General features: G+C 41.2%; 1 protein-coding gene across 2 annotated transcripts in view; it reads right to left on the reverse strand.

Moving 5' to 3' along the window:
• The window catches only part of myrfl (myelin regulatory factor like), a 101,178-nt gene that overhangs the window by 48,512 nt on the left and 32,186 nt on the right, over window positions 1-20,480 (reverse strand). For both annotated transcript variants that reach the window (XM_080191212.1, XM_080191213.1), the window contains exons 14-22: window positions 20,041-20,204; window positions 18,333-18,393; window positions 15,536-15,621; window positions 13,535-13,609; window positions 13,268-13,332; window positions 12,987-13,181; window positions 5,185-5,232; window positions 3,902-3,989; window positions 2,105-2,179 (exon numbers count right to left, since the gene is read on the reverse strand). In XM_080191212.1, the coding sequence (XP_080047338.1) occupies window positions 2,105-2,179; window positions 3,902-3,989; window positions 5,185-5,232; window positions 12,987-13,181; window positions 13,268-13,332; window positions 13,535-13,609; window positions 15,536-15,621; window positions 18,333-18,393; window positions 20,041-20,204 (857 nt within the window). The remainder of the gene's footprint in view (window positions 1-2,104; window positions 2,180-3,901; window positions 3,990-5,184; window positions 5,233-12,986; window positions 13,182-13,267; window positions 13,333-13,534; window positions 13,610-15,535; window positions 15,622-18,332; window positions 18,394-20,040; window positions 20,205-20,480) is intronic.

Raw genomic sequence — 20,480 nt, forward strand, 5'->3', positions numbered from 1 at the left:
GAAGCGGGACTGGGCGCATGCTGCGGCTGGACGAGGCAATGCCCTCTGGAGTGTTGTCAACTCTGGATACATGCCAGATCCTTCCTGCAGATCTTCCGAGCTGCGGTGCCCTTCAGTCTCCCCAGCAGGCGGGTGCCCTCATCCGGCACCTAGCAGCTGACTTAGAACTGGTGCGAACCAGAGGAATCCGACTGTTTAATTAAAGCAAAGCATCGCAAAGGCTGCAGGCAGGTATTGACGCGATGCAATTTCTGTTCAGTGCTCTGAATGTCAAAGTGAAGAAACTTAATGAAGTGTGATTAAACGGTGGGAGTAACTACGACTTTCGGATTTTTGTGGGGTGTTTTAAACAAGGTCAAGTCGGTACCTGCACATGGTGCTCCTGGTAATGTCTTCCTAGGATTTAGATGTTCTCATTATTTCCAGGTTTGGTTTCAAAGAGATTTCCTAAACTTTATCAAGGTGACAAAATCCAACTGTGCAAAGCCATGTAGGTTGGGTGGTTCATGGAAACCAATTTTCCTTCTACAGGTAAGTTTTAGTGAAGACAGTGGAGACGGTTGCGGCAGAAGCTGATAATCATTCCAGTAGGGATGGTTACTGGTATATAAACATCCCCATTCTGGTTGACTGCTCACTGCAGACCAAGAATGCTAAGTAAATGCGTCTGCAAATGTGGTGACAGGGGAGCCTTATCTGTGGGCTCTCAGACATTTTTACCTGCCTCCATTCATAATATGGAGGATGACATAATTAAGCCATTAAGGAAAAGCCATAAGAAGGGTTTTTTATTGACCTTGCAAAGGCATTTGACTCTGAGCATGCATTAATTATGAAAAGTCTAAAAGAGGGTGGGACTCCCTGGAAAAACGATTTAATTGATTGAAAATTTATACATGGATACTGCTATGTATATTGAAGTGGGCAAAGTCATCAAGGAAGTGAAGGCCTGGATTCCCATAGTGCCCTAATTAGGACAGAAGGAATTAAGGAAGAACCTTCCCTGAATTGGAGTAAATTGGAAACACTTAAATTATCAGGGGATTGGTATCTCTTCTTTCCTTGATGATCCGGTGTCAAATCACTGGCTGCAAATTAATTGTTTTAAGGAATCTAATTTTAATCAACACTCTCTTACGTCATAACAATGCTTATCCAACAAGGAAGTTTTTATCTATCAGGAGTATATTATGCAGAAGATGTAACACTGCCAACTAGACGGTCGGGCACATCTCTGGATATTGCCCATATGTTAAAAAGGCCAGGATTTACAGGAACAACAAAATTCTACAGTTACTGAAGGACTTTGCTATAAAACATTTTAAAATGTTCCTGGAACCTCATAAGAACTACTAATAAGTAGCTATCTGTGAAGCTACTGTCTGTGAGGTTATGACCGAACACCTCTAAGTCAGAATCCCGCCCAAAAGTAACAATACCTTAGTGCCATAGATCATTGGTTGGCCTGGGGTAGCTAACTCCGGTTGGTGCAGAGTGTGCTCAATTCAGGGCTGGAGCGCAGCCAGATGGGTACTGCCTTGCTCCTTTTAACACGCAGCATGTTCATGAGGAACATGGTGCCAAAGGATATGTAGATGACCTGATTGTGGTTCAGGGTTTTGTACATAGCAAACCAACTATCTCATTGTGATCTATTGAAAGTCCAAAGGTGTGCAAGTTAGGTTGATTGGCCATGCTAAATTGCCCTTAGTGTCCCTCTTGCTTAGTCTAAAGGGATTAGCAGAGTAAATATGAAGGGTTGCGGGGATAAGGCCTGGGTGGGATTATTGCCTGTGTGGACCCGATGAGCTAAATGTCCTCGTTCTGTACTGTAGGGATTCAACGAAATGCAAGTTATGGTTCCAAAGCTGAAATAAAATTAGTCAACATAATTATACACCTTTTGAATATCCTTAAATAAATTCCAGCCCCTTAGAACTTAAGACTCTTATAAATTATTCAAATCTGCGATATGAAACGAATTAAGTTAAATCTGTGGCAAACTATAAGGCGATCGGATTGCCAATTAATATTGGTACATACAAGCTTGTTGGGATTTGGTTTGTGAAGAAAATAAATAATGAAGCTTCATAATTGTACTTACTTCATTTCCAAAGTAATTCTCATATTCACGGGAGTATATTTGTTGATCGGAATTACGTAGCTATAGTTGCCATTCCTGAATGATAAGTGGAGAAAAATGAGAACATTGAAAACAAAGTACCTTCATCAGTCATGCAAACTACAAAGAAAGCTACTAAACTTTGTATTCTATAGCCAAACAATGTCATGATATGACTGAAATTGTTGGGACTTTAAGCTGGTATTGTGAGACTTCTCTATGTATAAAATACACAGAGTAAAAATTGTTTTAACTGTAAAACAAGCTTAAGTAAAGTTATCCCAAAAATCAGGTACCAAGTTTTGATCACTAAAATGAGAGATGAAGTCCTTTAGTGGAATGTGACCGCATTGTCCAGCAAGTGACTGCAGGCCAGGACAAGTCACATAACAAGGCTATTTTGCAACAATGGAAAAACTATCTTTAGCAGAGTAAAACAGAATATGAAGATATCACCAGCATGCTTCAGCAAAGATATTCACACACTCTCATTACTTCATGTCCACATACAAGCATAAATTTAAGATGTATAGAAAGAAAGGAACATAGAACTGGATTAAGTCAGCCAGTCTCCCCAGTCTACTATTCAGTTAGATTATGGTTGATCCACACATCAATGCCATTTAGGTGTCTCAGATCCAGGTCCCCCAATATTGTTACTTAACAAAGACCTATCGATCTCTAACACAAAGATTTCAATTGACTGAATATCCACAGCCTTTTGAAAGTTCTGGAGCCATTCTGTCCAAACTCTTGTTGCTCCTTCAGACTATGAACAACTTGCAATCATGTTCTCCGTTCTTACGATGAAATCTCAAAGGCAGTTGCTAACCAGATGGATATTATACCACTTCAGAATTCTTGAAGTTTTCACTTCTTACTTTGCAGGTAATGTTGCATATCTCCAGGCTATCAGCTCAAGACGTAAAGCTCTGTTAATCTGCCGTAGCCTGTTTCATTCTGCAAACCTCCACAGTCTCAGAAGCCGCTGATGGAATTTGATTGTCTACTCCCATCACTTTCAGTTTGATCCTCAATCAAATTTTATGCAGGACATTTCTTTGAATTCAATAAATGAATATTATCACTTTTTATTAGGAGTCTCTCACATACCAATAAAAGGAAAAGTGCTATTCTTGCTTCTTGTTTGTGGATTTTCACTTGGTACAGATATTTGGCTTTGTGACTAAAGTCCAAATTTGGAAAAGAAAACACTTGGGTTTCAATCATCCATTTCCCTGAAAGGTATCCCTCACTCACTCTGCTAAATGAGAAAGTGCTGCTGGCAATCTATACTATAGACTGACTAAGATCAACATACAAGAATCAGCATGTTCAGTGGGTTAGAGTAACAATGGTCCTATCACTTGAACTACCAACAATGCAAGTGAAAATTAAAAGCAGAAATGCTGGAAATTAAAACAAGAACAGAGTGTGTTGGAAATATGTTGAAGATTAATAAGAAAAATGGCTACAAAACTGAACAATATGAAAGCTAAGAAACACAGGAATATAATCAGAAAAAAACAGGTTATGAACAGGGAAAATGTCCAGTCAGAGAAAGTTAAATAATTGTATGACCTCCTAAGATTGTCCAAGTTGCCATGTGCAAGTTAAGTTCCATTAAGCATTTCTTTGAGGTTTTCTAGCCTGTAACTATGAGTTAGAAAAGACTTCTGGTGTAACAATAAAAAATAGGAATTAAGATATTAGTATATTTGTTGCCTTTTATCAAATTACATTAAAAAATGTTGCCAATGATATGTTAAAGTAACTAACCCACAATGAATTCCTTTGGCACAGTAACGGTGATCAATAAGTTGCTGGCTTTCTATAACCTTTAATGATCGAATAGATGTGTCAAACCCTATTAGTATCAAAAACAAACCAAAGTCAGTGAATTGCTACTGAACTTTAACAACTCTTCAAACTCTGACAACTTTAGTACAAAATGTGTTTAAAATTGCCCTTTTTTTAGCAACACACAAACGTCTTTACAGATCTCAAATTTACGTACTAGTAGAAATAAAAATTATATTTGCATGTGTACAGCAGGACAATGAAAGATTGACACCACAAAGCAACTTCAATTAGTTTCTTGGACGAAAGAGTATTCGACCCTTCAAGACTTTTACACCAGAGGATTATTCTATCATCTGCTTAACTATCATAGAGCCCCTACAGTACAGAAGGAGGCTATTCAGCCCAGTGAGCCTGTACTGACAATCCTACCCAGGCCCTATACCAATTGGGATAGTTGGTGGCACAGTGGGACTACTGCCTCACGATGCCAGGGACCCAGGTTCGATTCCCAGCTTGGGTCACTGACTGCGTGGAATCTGCGTGTCTGAGTAGGTTTCAGCTTAGTTAAGGTATTCTTGCCCAAATCAGAAAGTTGTGGGTTGAAGGTCCGTTTCAGACATAATTGAACACTGACTAGGTGCTGTAAAGTTGGAAGCGCTGTATAAACCCAGCTCATATCTGCTTATTGTCATTGTATACAATATCCAAGGTCTGTCCTATTGTCCATCAGAGCATTATCTGTCTTTAATCCACTTTTTGGCAGGATTTTCCAGCCCTTCCCACCAGCAGAATCTTCCAAAGGCAACTACCTATGGTGAGTTCCCCAGCAGTGGGATGGGTGAGCCACACAAATAGTGCAGACATCAGTGGGACTGGAAGATCCTGCTGGTAGCCAATGGTGAGCTGCCTCTGCCACCAGCAAGCCCACTGCAAGGGTGGTGGGGGAAGAATCCCACCCTTTATCTTACTATATTTATAAACACCTTTGCTGTTCATAAGGGTGGTTGACTTCCTTGCTGGAACTTAGCAGTGTTACTGTACGTAAATTCCCGGTCTATGATTCACTCTACGCAAATTTTCAAATTTGAAGATGAAGGAAAATCCACTTGGAATTGCATCAAATAGTGTAGGAAAAATGAAACTAAATTACTAGATAGTCAACGCTTACTATATTTTATTCTATTACCTTGAATATTTATCTTTCTTTAAAAATAAATCATCAGCTTGTTGAGCAGATGAAAACTAAAATTTTCACTTACAATCATCGTTGTTCATTTCTTTCATATTGGTTACTTGGCTTGTCAATTCTGAAAAAAAATTCAACATCTTGTTATCTCTAAATTTTATCAATGCAATTCACATTGTAAGCTTCACTGTGACCTAAGGGAATGCATGTATTAAAGATATACGACTGAAATTGAACATTGCAGGTAGATCTTGCCTTGGGGGAGAGAAAAATAGATGTTGTGCGAACATCTAACACCAGTTTCAATGGCTTTTATGCTCTATAACTGCCAATAGTCAAAGAAGAGTTAAAAATCTAATGGATAAGATCAGCCATTCAAATATACAAACTATTACAGCTCACATTAATACAGCATCTTTCAGACAAGTAAAATTCTCTAACGGGTTTCACAGGAGCATTAACAAAATTACACATTAAACCACACAAGGAGATTACAAGGTGACACGGTGGCAGAGTGGTTAGCACTATTGCCCCTGAGTGCCAGGGACCCAGGTTTAATTCTAGCCTCAGGTGATTGTCCACGCGGAGTTTCCACATTCTCCCCATATCTATGTGGGTTTCCTCTGGTTGCTCCGATTTCCAAAGATGGGTGGGTTAGATTGATTGGCTATGCTAAATTGCCCCTTAGTGTCCCAAGATAGGTTAGAGGAATTAGTGGGTAAAATACATGTGGTTACGGGGATAGGGCCTGAGCAAAAGTTGCTGCAGACTCAATGGACTGAATGGCCTCCTTCTGCACTGTAGCGATTTGATTCACTACTTGGGGAAGATGACCAAATGCTTGGTCAACAAGTAGGTTTTTAAGCAGTACCTGAAAAGAGGAAAGAGAGGTCAAACCGCAGAATGCTTTAGGGAGAACATAGGAGCTTAGAGCCCAGGCAACTGAAGGCACAGCATCCAAGAGGTAGAATGATTAAAATCAGGATGCTCAAAAGCCCAGGAATTGGAGGAATGCAGATATCTGAGAGGATTGTAGGGCTGCAGGAGATTACAGAAATAAGTTGGACTGAGATCACAAAGTAATTTGAAATGAGGATGGAATTTAAAAGTCAAGGCATGGTCTAGCTAGGAGCCAATGTGGCTCAGGGAGAAAAGAGGTGATGAGTGAACAAGACTTGGTATAAGTAAGGACACAAGAGTTTTGGATGACCTCATGTTACAAACAACGGGAAGTGGGAGGCTGATCAGAAGGGAATTGGAAAAGTCAAGTCTACAGGTAAAAAAGGAACATATGCGTGTTTCAGCAGCAGATGAATTGAGGCAAATTTGGAGTCAGGCAATGTTACGGAGGTGGAAGTATGTATTCTCAGTGATGAAACAGATGTGCCATCACTTGCTCATCTCAGCAACAAATGTGATGCCAAGGCTGACGGCAATCTGTTTCAGCCTCACAGTTACCAGGATTAGAGATGGATTCAGTCACCGAAACAAAACCAAAATACCATTGATGCTGGGAACCAGAAGAGGCTGGAAATACTCAGCAGTTCTAGCAATATCTGTCAGAGAAAGACACTTAATGTTTCAGGTCTGTCATCATTCACCTTAAATGTTATAAACGTAAAGGTTTTGAGCAAGTGAAGGGGGTTGGTGGTGGGGAGGGTGGGAACAACAAAAGGGAAGGTCTGTAATAGGATGGAGAGAAGGTGGAGAGCAAGAGAGATGAAAAGAAAAATGGTTTCCTGGTTCAAAGCCAAACCGAGTAATAACGGGATAACAAAGGAACTAAAGATGTGTCTAGAGGAAGTAGGATGGCACAATAGCTGCTTTCCGAAAGTTAAGTAAGGGAAATTAAAGACAAGTGGAAAATAGCCAAGCCAGCAAAGAAAACAAAAGTGGAAGGAGGTCATGATCCAAAATTAATGAATTCAGAAGTTGAAACCAGAAGGTTGCAAAGTATCTGGATGAATGATATAGTGCTGTTCCTTCCTATTGTGTTGAGCTCCATTGGAACATTGACTTTTCTGTCCTTGACCTGCTACAAAGTGGGAGCAAAGGAAAGATTAAGGGTCACACTTGTGGACAGAGTGGAGGTGCCCACAAATGGTCATCCAGTCTGCATTTGGTCTCCCCAGTGGAGGGGAGGTCACACTGAGCAGTGAATTCAATGTCCTAAATAGAAAGTAGCACAAGTAAATTGCTTTGTCATTTGGAAGGTATGGTGAAAAGAGAAGAGCTAACAGGAGAAGTGGTGCATCTCCTGCACTTACATGGAGAAGTACAGTAGGAAAAACAGAGTGGATGTTGGGTGACTGAGCAGTGAATCAGGGTGTCACAGAGGGAAAGATCCCTTCAGAACGCTATGGGTGAAGGGAGTGGTAATTTGTTTGGTGACGGTATTATACTGGAGGTGACAGGAGTGGCAGAAGATGATCCGATGAATGTGGAAGCTGGTGGGACGGAAGATCAGGACAAGAATTCAGCTGAAACTGAAATATGAATTGTTTCCACATATCCTGTTACATATTTCTCATTTGATTTAAAACCTGGTAAGATAAGAAAATATTACATGCCCACATTTTTTTCCTCTCTACTTTCAGTGAGAGGGTGAAACCACTGAAAGGGTTCCTTCAGAACCAAATCTCACCGTTTGTCGATGAACAGAAATCTCACTATTAAAGTTGAAAGTGAAGCCTTGACATCCAGATTAAAATATATTTGCAGTTTTCTAAACAAGTGGTACGATACACAGCTTTATTTCTCTCCGAATGGCTTTTGTTATCAAGTTCTCCACGTTAAAAATTCATTATGGAGAAGAATCTTTTTTGGTTTGTGGCAAAAGTAATAAATAATTCAAAAGGATGCATTATTCATATTTTTTTCTTAACTTGTGTTATAGAACTTAGTCTTTGCATAAAGCTTTTCCACCTCCATTTCTACTACATGTTCCTAAATTACTTCCTGTATAAAGCACCGTAAAACTTCACTGCTGGAGGGAAACAGTGTAGATTTATTACAAATGTCTCTCTGGTGCTTGCTAAGAGAGCAGAAAAAAAGAAACCCAAGATAAATTATATTGGTGTGACAGTTGGACATCTCATTAAATTGTTGTAGTGAAATATTCTTCAAATATTTCCTCAAAGTAAATATTTTAAGACAGTAACATTCCTGGAGCATAATAAACTGTGGTCTTCTCCATTTATACTGTCTCTATCATTCACTGCATTATGAAAGTTTTAACGTGTTCCAAGATCCCAGGGTCTAGGATATGATGTGAGCAAAGGTCCCTTTGCAATTATACTTAAACAAACAGGAAGGGCTAAGTAGGGCAAGTGACCTTAGTCTATTTTCACCCATCCCTATACAGAAGAATGAAGGAACCTTCATTATGCACTAGTAACCAATGCACTTCAAATTTATCACGTTACAGGCTTTTATGTTCAATGGAAACACAAATACCAACCTGCCATAAGTTATCAATGTACTGAAGGGGAAAAAAAGCATAATTTTTATGTTGAGTGGCTCCCTGGAGGCTATGTATCACCAAAACTTCAGCCAATACAAAGACTCACAAAAGCCAGTGTCCTGTTTAAAGTTGTATCTTTATTGACCAATGATCAATGGGAGAATGAGCATTGAGCAGTCCAATGCCTGTCTATCTGAGAAGACCTCGAGCATTCCAATAGTTTTGAATAGTCATTTTCAATACAAATCTATCATAGTTAATAGCCACCATATATTTTAGCCAATTGCATTTTTGACTTCATGGGGTTTCATTGGTCCGTAGAATCAGGATGCTTCCTCCCTCTGTTGCTCAGTAACCTCTGACGTTTGGCTATAAAATGTCAAAGATATTGACCCTTAAAGATCAACCCTTGCTTACGTCAATGAGCAAGCCAGACAGATGTACAATCCCATGTCTGAAAAGGCCTACTTTATTATAAACAACCTTATTCATAAGACAGACCTGCCTTATCTGGTCAATATGAATTATCCTATTCACAATGGAGCCGAGAAGACCTGCTTTAGCTGCACAATATGAACCTTATTCATGAAGGGGCTGAGATAACCTTATTGCCAGTATCTGTTGTTGATAAGAACTTACACATTCTGTAGTTTCATTGTCCTAAAGAATGTTGTTCATCTCAATATACCGCTTACCCCATTAAGCGTTGTGTTAACCTGCTTTTGGCTAAAGTGTACAGATTTCTTAAACATACAGCTAAAATACATTTCCAAAGAGCCAAAATACATGTTTAAACCTTGTCCAAATTTCATACTTTATTCAATTTTGGACTGTGTTTGTGTGTCTCTTTATGTAGACTGTTCCATTAGTTTATGAATCTAATCTAAGCTTAAGTGTTAGTATTTTATCAGTGAGGGGATAGTGAGGAGATCAGACAGGCATTTTTGCAGATGCAGACAGGAGTCGCGGATAGTGGTTTGCCTCCCTGGAGCTGGGATCCAGGGTGTCTTCGGACGCATCCCAGACATCCTGAAAGGGGAGGGTGAGGAGCCAGAGGTTGTGGTTCATATACATACCGCTGACATAGGCAGGAAGAGGGAAGCGGTCATGAAAAGGGATTATAGGGAATTAGGTAGACAGCTGAGAAAGAGGAACACGAAGGTAGTAATCTCAGGATTGCTGCCTGTGCCGTGGGAGAGTAAGAGCAGGAATGGAAAGAGGTGGAGGGTGAATGCGTGGCTGAGGGACTGGAGCAGGGGGCAGGGATTCCAGTTCCTGGATCATTGGGGCCTCTTTAGGGGCAGGTGTGACTTGTTCAGTAAGGACGGGTGGCACTTGAATCCCAGGGGGACCAATATCTTGGCGGGAAGATTGGCTAGGGGGGCTTTAAACTAGAAAGGTTGTGGGGGGAGGGAACAGAGATGAGGAGACTGAGACCGAGGTTAGCTCCCAGGTAGAGAAGGACTGTAGACAGTATGAGAGGGAGGTTAGACGGGTAATGGAGAAGGGAAGTGCCCAGACCGAGGGTCTGAGGTGTGTCTATTTTAACACCAGGAGCGTAGTGAACAAAGTAGATGAGCTTAGGGCGTGGATTGCTGCTTGGGAATGTGATGTGGTGGCCATTACAGACACTTGGATGTCTCAGGGACAGGACTGGGTATTTCAGGTGCTGGGATTCAGATGCTTCAGGAAGGACCGGGAGGGGGGCAAAAGAGGTGGCAGAGTGGCACTGTTGATCAGGGACAGTGTCATGGCTGCAGAGAAGGTGGATGCCATGGAGGGACTGTCTACGGAGTCCCTGTGGGTGGAAGTTAGGAACAGCAAAGGGTTGATAACTTTGCTGGGTGTTTTCTATAGGCCGCCCAATAGAGACAGGGAAGTTGAGGTGCAGATAGGGAAACAGATCCTGGAGAGATGTAGTAATAACAGAGTTGTTGTGATGGGAGACTTTAATTTCCCAAACATTGACTGGAATATCCCTAGGGTAAGGGGTTTGGATGGGGAGGAGTTTGTTAGGTGTGTTCAGGAGGGTTTCCTGACACAGTATGTGGATAAGCCTACAAGAGGAGAGGCTGTATTTGACCTGGTGCTGGCGAATGAAGCAGGACAGGTGACGGATCTCTCGGTGGGAGAGCATCATGGGGATGGAGATCATAATTCTATCTCCTTCACGATAGCATTGGAAAGAGATAGGATCAGGCAGGCTAGGAAGGTGTTTGTCTGGAGTAAGGGGAAATATGATGACATCAGGCAGACAATTGGACAAGTAAACTGGAAGGAGGTGTTCTTGGGGAAAGTACTGAAGGAAGGTGGCAGATTTTCAAGGAATGTTTGACTGGAGCTCTGCACGACAACGTTCCGATGAGACAAGGAGATTTTGGTAGGTCACGGGAGCCATGGTGCACGAAGGTTGTGGTGAACCTGGTCAAGAAGAAAAGAAAGGAGTATAAAAGGTTCAGAGAGCTAAGAGATGTTAAGGATCTAGAGGAGTATAAGGCTTGTAGAAAGGAGCTTAAAAAGGAAATTAGGAGAGCGAGAAGGGGACATGAGAAGGCCTTGGCGGGCAAGATTAAGGAGAATCCCAAGGCATTCTACAAATATGTGCAGAGTAAAAGGATGAGAAGAGAAGGGATAGGACCTATAAAAAGGTGAAGGGGGAAAAGTCTGTGTGGAACCAGAAGAAATGGCAGAGGTGCTTAACGAGTACTTTGCCTCGGTATTTACGGTGGAAAGTGATCTGGGAGGTTGTACTACAGGTTTGCGGCAGACTGAAAAGACTGAGTATGTGGATGTCAAGAAAGAGGATGTGTTGGGACTTTTAAATTCTATCAAGATAGATAAGTCGCCGGGACCGGATGGGATGTACCCCAGGTTACTGTGGGAGGTGAGGGAAGTGATTGCAGAGCCCTGGCGATGATCTTTGCATCATCGATGGAGATGGGAGAGGTTCCGGAGGATTGCGGATGTGGTTCCTATTTTCAAGAAAGGGAACAGGGATAGCCTGGGAAATTACCGACCGGTGAGTCTGATTTATGAGCATTGAGAGAAGTTTAGAATGATCAGGAATAGTCAGCATGGCTTTGTCAAGGGCAGGTCGTGCCTTACGAGCCTAGTTAAGTTCTTTGAAAATGTGACTGAACACATTGACAAAAGAAGAGCGGTAGACGTGGTTTACATGGACTTCAGCAAGGCGTTTGATAAGGTCCCCCATGCAAGACTTCTTGAGAAGGGTGAGAGGGCATGGGATCCAAGAGGCTTTGGCCTTATGGATCCAGAACTGGCTTGCCTGCAGAAGGCAGAGAGTGGTTGTGGATGGGTCGTTTTCTGCATGGAGGTCAGTCACCAGTGGAGTGCCCCAGGGATCTGTTCATAAATGACCTGGATGAGGAAGTGGAGGGATGGGTTAGTAAGTTCGCTGACGATATGAAAGTTGGTGGTGTTGTGGATGGTCTGGAGGGATGTCAGAAGTTGCAGCGTGACAGATAGGATGCAAGACTGGGCAGAGAAGAGGCAGATGGACTTCAACGCGGATAAATGTGTAGTGGTCCATTTTGGCAGGACCAACGGGATGCAGGAGTACAATATCAAGGGTAGGAGTCTTAGTTGTGTTGAAAAGCAGAAGGATCTTGGGGTCCGGGTCCATAGGGCTCTTAAATCGGCCTCACAGGTGGAGGATGTGGTCAAGAAGGTGTATGGTGTACTGGCCTTCATTAATCGAGGGATTGAGTTTAGGAGTCGGGAGGTAATGCTGCAACTTTATAACTTCCTTGTCAGACCCCACTTGGAGTACTGTGCACAGTTCTGGTCGCCTCACTACAGGAAGCATGTGGAAGCTATTGAGAGGGTGCAGAGGAGATTTACGAGGATGTTGCCTGGATTGCGAGGCATGCCTTATGAAGATAGGTTGAGGGAGCTAGGTCTCTTCTCCCTGGAGAGACGAAAGTTGAGAGGCGACCTGATAGAGGTTTATAAAATGTTGAGAGGAATAGATAGGGTGGATTCTCGGAGGCTATTTCCCAGGGCTGAAATGGTCGCTACAAGAGGACACAGGTTTAAAGGTGCTGGGAAGCAAGTACAGAGGAGATGTCAGGGGTAAGTTTTTCACTTAGTGAGTGGAATTGGCTGCCGTCGGTAGTGGTAAAGGCGAACTCGCTGGGGTCTTTTAAAAGACTTCTGGATGAGTATATGGGATCTAATAGCATTGGGAGTTACAGATAGTTCTATGGCTTGGTAGGTATAGATGTGATCGGCACAACTTGTGGGCCGAAGGGCCTGTTTGTGCTGTAGTGTTCTATGTTCTATGTAACTTGAATCCCTGATTATCTGAAATTTCTCTAACCTGCTATGAATTTCCCCAACATGTAAAATACTTTTATTTTTAAACAGTATTAGGGGTTCATAAAAAATCTTACCTGGTTGTAAAAGGTTTCGCACACGATGTTGTTTTTTGGTGATTCCCCTATTTCTATGATGATCAGAGATGCTCTTTCTTTGTGATTGAAGCCCACAACATTGTACAGTGACACAAGGCAGGATATTACAGAAGCTTACTTCAGGCCAGGGAATTTCAATGTTTGCTGTTGTATAAACTGAACTCGCATTCTCTGCTACAGAAGAAAATGGGCAAACCATTTAAGTTATGATAAAGTTTTTTCTACGTCACACACTAAATGCGTTCAGTGAAACAATTTACCTGGCAACGTTGAATATGGAGTAAAGGTGGTATGTTCCTCTGTTTCAAAAGTCTCTGAAATATAGCTGCAGCAGTAAACAAAATTACTAGTGTTAACACATTTGCAGGAAAAGTGAAATTTAATTTTTCAAAGCAAGTATATCACAAACTAAACAGCTGCCTTTTATTCTGTCAGAAATAACAGTACAGTCAATCACACAAGTACACGGTACTGTAGAGAGCAGAAATTTATAGGTAGAAGCAGGGAATATTTTATAAAGAATTTACCTTTCGGTGAGATTGTTAACAACACTTTTTTCTTCATTCAACGTTAGTACGTAAAGTGCAGATATCAAAATCACACTGTCAGAAAAAGCATATGTTATTTAAACCAATGGGAAACAATCTTTGTTCATAAGCAATTATCTTTCCTCATATATGTAGTCAATTTAGCTTACAAGTAAATGAAGGTTCAACTGACAACTTACTTGTGCTCAAAACTATTCCAATTAGAAGTTCTATTTTCCACTGTTGCTAACTATTGTCAAAGCCAGGGTATTGTTCAAACGTAATAACTTGTGAAAATATAACAGACCAAACTATAATCAAACAGGATGGCAGTGACCTACACAAAGGATCCAAAATATCAGAGTCTTTGCTGTTAAAATGAGGTCAGGAAAGGCCAAACTTGTACACACCTTTTAATGCTGAAACACTAACTTAATTTTAATGATATAAATAGATTGGATCAAATTAAAAACACTACTCATTTAAATGAGACTTATACAGCCACTACAATATCAGTATGTACGTGTTCTGCCTGTCAAGAAACACAAAAGGTTTCCATTGACATCAACACTGCTATAATTGATTTGACAACTAACATAACCAGAGTGACATTTTATTTCACAGTGTAAAAAATGATTTGATAACCAGTATCAGCAACAAATTTCTCCAATTCATCCAGTAATCCTATTGTTCATTGGAAATGAAAAAAATGGCAGCAGAGAGTCCATATGGGCAAATGCTTTGATAATTCAGAATACAGCAGTGAACATTTTAGCATATTTCAAAACTTTAATTCATCAAAAGAGGTCCTGGAGATGCACAAAGCAAACAGGAGAAGACAACCATATTTTTTCAACATTTAATAGATAAAACAAAAACGAATTTGTCTCCTAGACACGACTGTAGTCATGCCCTCCTGTAGAAGGATTTTTGTTGACAAATTAAGGTTTGTTAATCTTTTAGTAATTTCATAAATTTTTTTTGTTATGGGTGTTAAATTGAAAAGATCACCATTGGTACAAGGTAATGCTGTGGTACACATGTTTTTCCACTGACTATACATTTAACCAGACATCTGTTGCATGTGCCTGCATGTTATTGTAATATAAAAGTGCTCAGCAGAGAAAGGGTTAACATGAGACTGTAGAATAGCACCACCCACTATGATGTGTAAAGTCACATGGTAATAGACTCATAGAATAGTCTCGAAGGAATCTACCTGCATGGCAGTAACTGGGATTTGCAAGTAAAGACTACTAATATAGTGTTCGTGTTGAAACATATAAGTCTCAAGATCTCAAATCAAACAAATGCTATTAGGTCAATAATCATTCTCCAAGCTCTTAAAATAACTTAGAAGCAGGAAATAAAATGGCACTTCACAATTATCCTTCAATAGTAAGGATTTTATTGTTCCCTTTAAACTCTAAATACATTGTCCTAAATATACCTGACTCAAATTCATTTATTTTCATAATTCTTAAAACTGTAGAACCTTTAGCTCTCTGACTTTACTTTCTTCTATAATCTCCAAACTTTAATAAAATGTAAGATCAATACCTAAACACTACTTTATTTTGATTCATCTTATAGTTTCAACTTTAGTGGTATTAAACATACCACCCCATCCTGCACTATGGATGGATATTAAAACACAACAATGCACACTACAGTAACCCCTGCGAGAGGAAGTTCAATGCATTCCAGGAGGGTGAAACAAAGGATAGGTTCGTCTGTGCAGATATACCTCTTCTTTCTCATAGATGTAACTGACGGATTTAAGAGCACCCAGCTGCTTGTCCTCCCATCCAGGGAACAGCAAATGGGAAGACAGAAGCAGAGTAGCAAGTTATAAATGTATTTTTTGCCCTGGTTAAGACCACAAAGGGGTAGAGTTGAGCAGCAGACTGAGGTACAGCCATCGGTCTGAACCTGGGAGCTACAAATACAGAACTTTGATGACAAAATGCTCTATAATGTATACTTAGTTTAGTTGCTTACCAAAAAGCCATGAGTCCCAATAAAGCCATGATGACAATATGGAAAATCTTATGGAAAGAACAGTCACCTCTGTTGTTAAGGTAGGCCTGGATGACAAATAATAATGTAGAAATGCTTTTGCCTTAACCAAGTTTCTAACATCAGAAACCTCCACAGATTTTTTAAAAAAGACCTCGTTTCACAAGTAGCTTAAAAAAAATGCAAAGAATGAAATACTTCCAATAAGAAAATTAATATTCTGTTAAACAATGACACCATTAAACATAATTCCAAATATGGTATAGCATTTTCCTGTGATAAGGAAATAAGAACTGAAAGTTTTGTCAAAGTTGGAATAAAATACTTCCACTGAATTTCACCTTCAATAGAGGAACACAAAATGACATAATATTTCTAGAAGTCATATGATTTTTATAATACAATGCTGAAATGATTTATAATGTTATCAGAACCTAATCCATGTACTGGTGCCTTGCAACACATTTTAGAGTGTGTGCTCTTTTAGTGGCATTTTTTAAAATCCTTTTGCACAATTTAAACATGGACCTTTTCAGTCATCACTAAGATTTAACTTGGTTAGCAGTATTTACACTCTTTCCCTATTGTCCAATTGAGGCAAATAAATCAAAGGTGGAGTTTAACATGGCTTGCTTAAGATGGCTAAGGACATGTAAATTCAGGAGAGGAAGGTTGACAATTTGATGTCAGATCCACATTTTAACCAGCAGCAGAAACCTCTAATGGGCCCGATTTTAACATTTTCATTCTAAGTGCTGAATCTGGACGTAATGCAGATTCGGCTTAGAAATCTGCTTTTAGGCACCCTCATGCGCACTCAGCCTGAAAAAAGAAATTGTGCATCTGATTCATACTGTGGGCAGGGCTTAGCACAGCTGAAATGATCGGAGCTCTGAACTGCGCACGCACTGGTAGAAAAAAATTTGAAAAAGCGTGCCCGTGTCAGATTGCTCCCAGGCCGCAGACAACAGTGTAAGCGGCCTGGGAGCAATGGCCCCCACGCACATCACTGACCCCCTTATCCAACCACCCGACTACTCGCAGGACATTCTGTCCCCCTTATACACCACCCCCCCCCACACTGTTCCCCTTATCCACCCCCCCAACTACCCACACACATCACTGTCCCCCTTATCCTCCCCCCTACTACCCACACACATCACCATTCCCCCCTTCCCAACCCTCCCCATCCCCCAGACAAATCACCACTCCTGCCCCCCTCCCCCCACCAATCACCCGCAGAGTGGCAGCAGGCACCCCTGCCCCCCCGCACCCCCACCAGAGGTCCATCTGCACCCCCCTCCCGCCACTCCTGCTCTTATTTCTTATGTTCTTATGTTCAATTGGGCACCACCGCCCAATCAGAAATACATCTTACCTGTCTCTCTCCCCCCCGCCACCCCTTCCCACAGGCCCTCACCAGCAACCCCCCAACCACCTCCAGACAACAATGTGGCCTCACTCATTCCCCCCTCCCCCAAAGAATGGTCTGGCCTCACTCCCCCCATAGGTTGGACTAAAACCTGGTGTTGTCAGACTTTTTACTGTGTTTACGCCAGTCCAACGCCGGCATACCCACATCATGACTCCCCCCAACCCAGAGGATCAAATGACCCACCTCCTTCTCCTCCCCTCCCAACCAGATAACGATCTGGCCTCACTCCCCTCCCCCCCAACCAGAGAATGATCTGATCTGCCTCCCTCCTTCCTCCCACCACTGATCTGAGTCAAGGAACCATTGGGAGCACTGAATGTGCTCGACTTCTATTTAGTAGGTCCATTACAGCGCGGTTCCAGATTGGCAAACACGGTGCTATAGGGGGAAATGCTGATAAGTTGAATTAATGAACTGCCCGTCCAATTTTAAATGCATGTAAATGCATTTAAATCACCGTTGCACCCATGTTTCGGTAAAGTGGCAATCTGCGCAGACGCAGGCGCAGATCGCGTTAATGGCCTCACGCCCGACTTTACCACGTTTTCATGCCCAAAAATGGGCACGATGCAATGGTAAAATCGGGCCCAATGTCACTGATGCGGCAGGAGGCCAACACGATTGGACGGCCAAGAGTCAGTGGGTCGTCTCTAAGGAGCTGAGGGCCATGAATCTACTGGCTGGCTCTGAGGTGCAGAACCAATGGGTCATCTCTGCGGAACTGAGACGACAAGAGACAATGGACCATCTCCAAGGAGCAGAGGTTTTGGATTGTGGTACTTCTCAGCAGGGTAAGCATTGGCACAATGCCACAGGGACCAAGAGTAGTAACAAGGCATGGAAAGCAGGGAACTTCTCTGCAAGGGCAGTACATGACCAAAGGGGATAAACAGCAGGCTGCAACTCCTCCAAACAGTTTTACTGGACAGCCATATGGAGGAATGCTGGTGCAGAGGGAAAAGGACAACTGCAGCAAGAGAGCCACTGGACAAACTACGGAAGATGCTGAGTACAGTAGCAACATGTTCCCTCACCAAGCCAGGGCCAATCATGTTGCATAGATTTCAGGATATGCCTAAACTACCTCCAGAACACTAATGCCAACAATGGCTGTGACAGTCAAGGGAGATTGACATTGACCTGTGCATGATGATGCAGGAAGAGCTGTGAACACTGGGACACTGTAGTTACCTAATGTACTGTAGTTTACTGTAGCAATTAACTTTTACACTTCCAGCTCCTTCCAGGGATCCATCAGGACATATGCAGGGTTCTGCAGGCAGCAGTTCATCACTGCATTGAGGAATTGACCAAACAATACAACTTGTTTCTACTCTCACTTACCTTGCGTTTGGCCATAACAGGTTTCTCTGATGGTATCACTATAGATGTCCGACCAAATATGCTGTAAAAGTCAACAAATCTCGATTTAAGCAGTCCTCTCACTAGATGCAGAACAACATTGCTTTATTTTGTCTTCTTTTTATAGGGCAAATCAAAAATCCATCAGGAAATAACTCTACGCCATTGGCAATAGTTAGAAAGTTTTGCAAAAAACATATTTCAATTTTTACTCCGCATCAGAATCACAAGGCCAGGAAAGTACCTGTATAAATCCTGCTGAGTCTGACAGCTGAAGTCATATATAATGGATCATAAATTAGATTTTACGAGATTATAATGTTTAAAAGTGTCATCTTGAACTAAATACTAATCATGCTTTCTATTGATACATGTCGAAGAAAGTACTCTTCTATACCGGGGCAGACTTGACACTTTTAAGAATCACTCATCTGTACTTCAGTACGTGAACTGAAGATGGAGTCTTGGAATTAGTCACACAGGGATCTAGAAATGAAATCTGTTGCGGTGAGTAACAAATAATAACATTTTTTAAAAAGACAGGACCCAAACAGGATGAAAGCGTGAACAGGGCAGGAATTCACAGAAGTGAATTAACAGTGATTACAACCTTGAATAGTTCCTTCATTCCAGGATAAATAATTATTTTTAAATCAATAATTTAACATATGTAGTTGGCAAGATGTAAAAAAAATGCAAGCCAGATAATGGGCCAAAAGAAAACTCCAACTTGTCCCAGGGTGAAAAGAAGCATTCAGCAGGACATTCACTTCTCTTCTGAGACTATTGTAACACTTAGGTGAGAAAGAGAAGGTTTTTTTGAAAAAGAGAAAAAGCTATTGTTTGTGCTCAAAGAAAGAATGCAGTCGATATTGTGGGCACACACACAAAATTGTTGCTGAGGTGATCAAGTGAATTATTAATGTATTGCCTCACACAGCTTAAAAAAGTCAATGATGTAACAAATTCTAATATAAAATATTTTATAGCAAGTTAGTTAGAAATACTAATTAATGATTATTTTGGTGAAGCAACATATTATGGTAACAGTGACCTTTGACCTTATTCGCAACTGGGACTCTCCAGTCCCGCTGCTAAGAATGGAAATTTGGTCAAGTCCTAAGATTCTCTCTTCTCACTGGCATTGGTGGTGGGGAGGTAGAGCACTGTAGATTTATGGCTAGTATGCTACAATGGTAATAGAAAAACATTGTCAAATAAAGTGAAACTTTTCTTCTTAAATTTATTTTTCCACTCGAGTAACATGTTTTCTTCACTCCTCTTTTTCCGCATAGGCAAAGACAGCTCCACAGACCTGGGGCTGCCTCTGGTATTTCCCAGGTCAGTTTAGTATGGGAGATTACCCAGCAAGTGATCTTGGACTATTTTTAATCCTCTTCACATCAGTCTTCTACAACTACTTCCAGCACCAAACATTGGCAAAAAAAGTGAATGGGGACTTCAAGGATGTGTTTCCCTCCCAAACTCGGGAATGCACATGGTTATTTTAGTGGCTTTATTTCTACTTCAGCTAAAATCTATTAGCTCACCCACAGGACCTGGAAAATTCTTGCGTGGTCAAGTGCCACTTTCTTCAGTGAATGTATCCATGTAATGCCACGTAAGTGTAGCTTTCTCTTTGACACAGTTCATCAGTACAGGTCAGAAATTGAAAAGTAAATACACCCACCTGCTCCTATTTTTCTCACTTATCGAGGATTTCATGCTCCCAAACTGCTTCATCTTGGCAAGATTTTTATTCCAGACTTCTAACTCTTGAATTCTTTTTTCAAAGTTGTCAGTCAACTTGCATAACTCTTTCACTGCTCCAACATTCTCCATGAAAATTTGTTCCTACAGAAGGAAAACATATTTCTTCATCTAACAAAAGTGCAGAATTTGGCACATTAGGAAGAATAAGGTACTAGCTACCAATCAGACATCTTGCAAACACGGAGAAGATTTAAGCTGTCTTTACCACAGCCATTGGACTAAAGATGTTCCCTATTTGTGGATTTTCAGCAGCTAATGTCAATATCAAAGTAAATTTATTGACTAATTAAGATTGGAAACCAGGATAGCCCTGCGAGTCCTCAACACTGACTTGCAACTATCTTCATCCAAAAGTCT

Source organism: Carcharhinus amblyrhynchos, chromosome 6 (genome assembly GCF_965287045.1).
Source record: "Carcharhinus amblyrhynchos chromosome 6, sCarAmb.v2.hapA, whole genome shotgun sequence".
In the NCBI taxonomy this organism is placed as follows: Eukaryota; Metazoa; Chordata; class Chondrichthyes; order Carcharhiniformes; family Carcharhinidae; genus Carcharhinus; species Carcharhinus amblyrhynchos.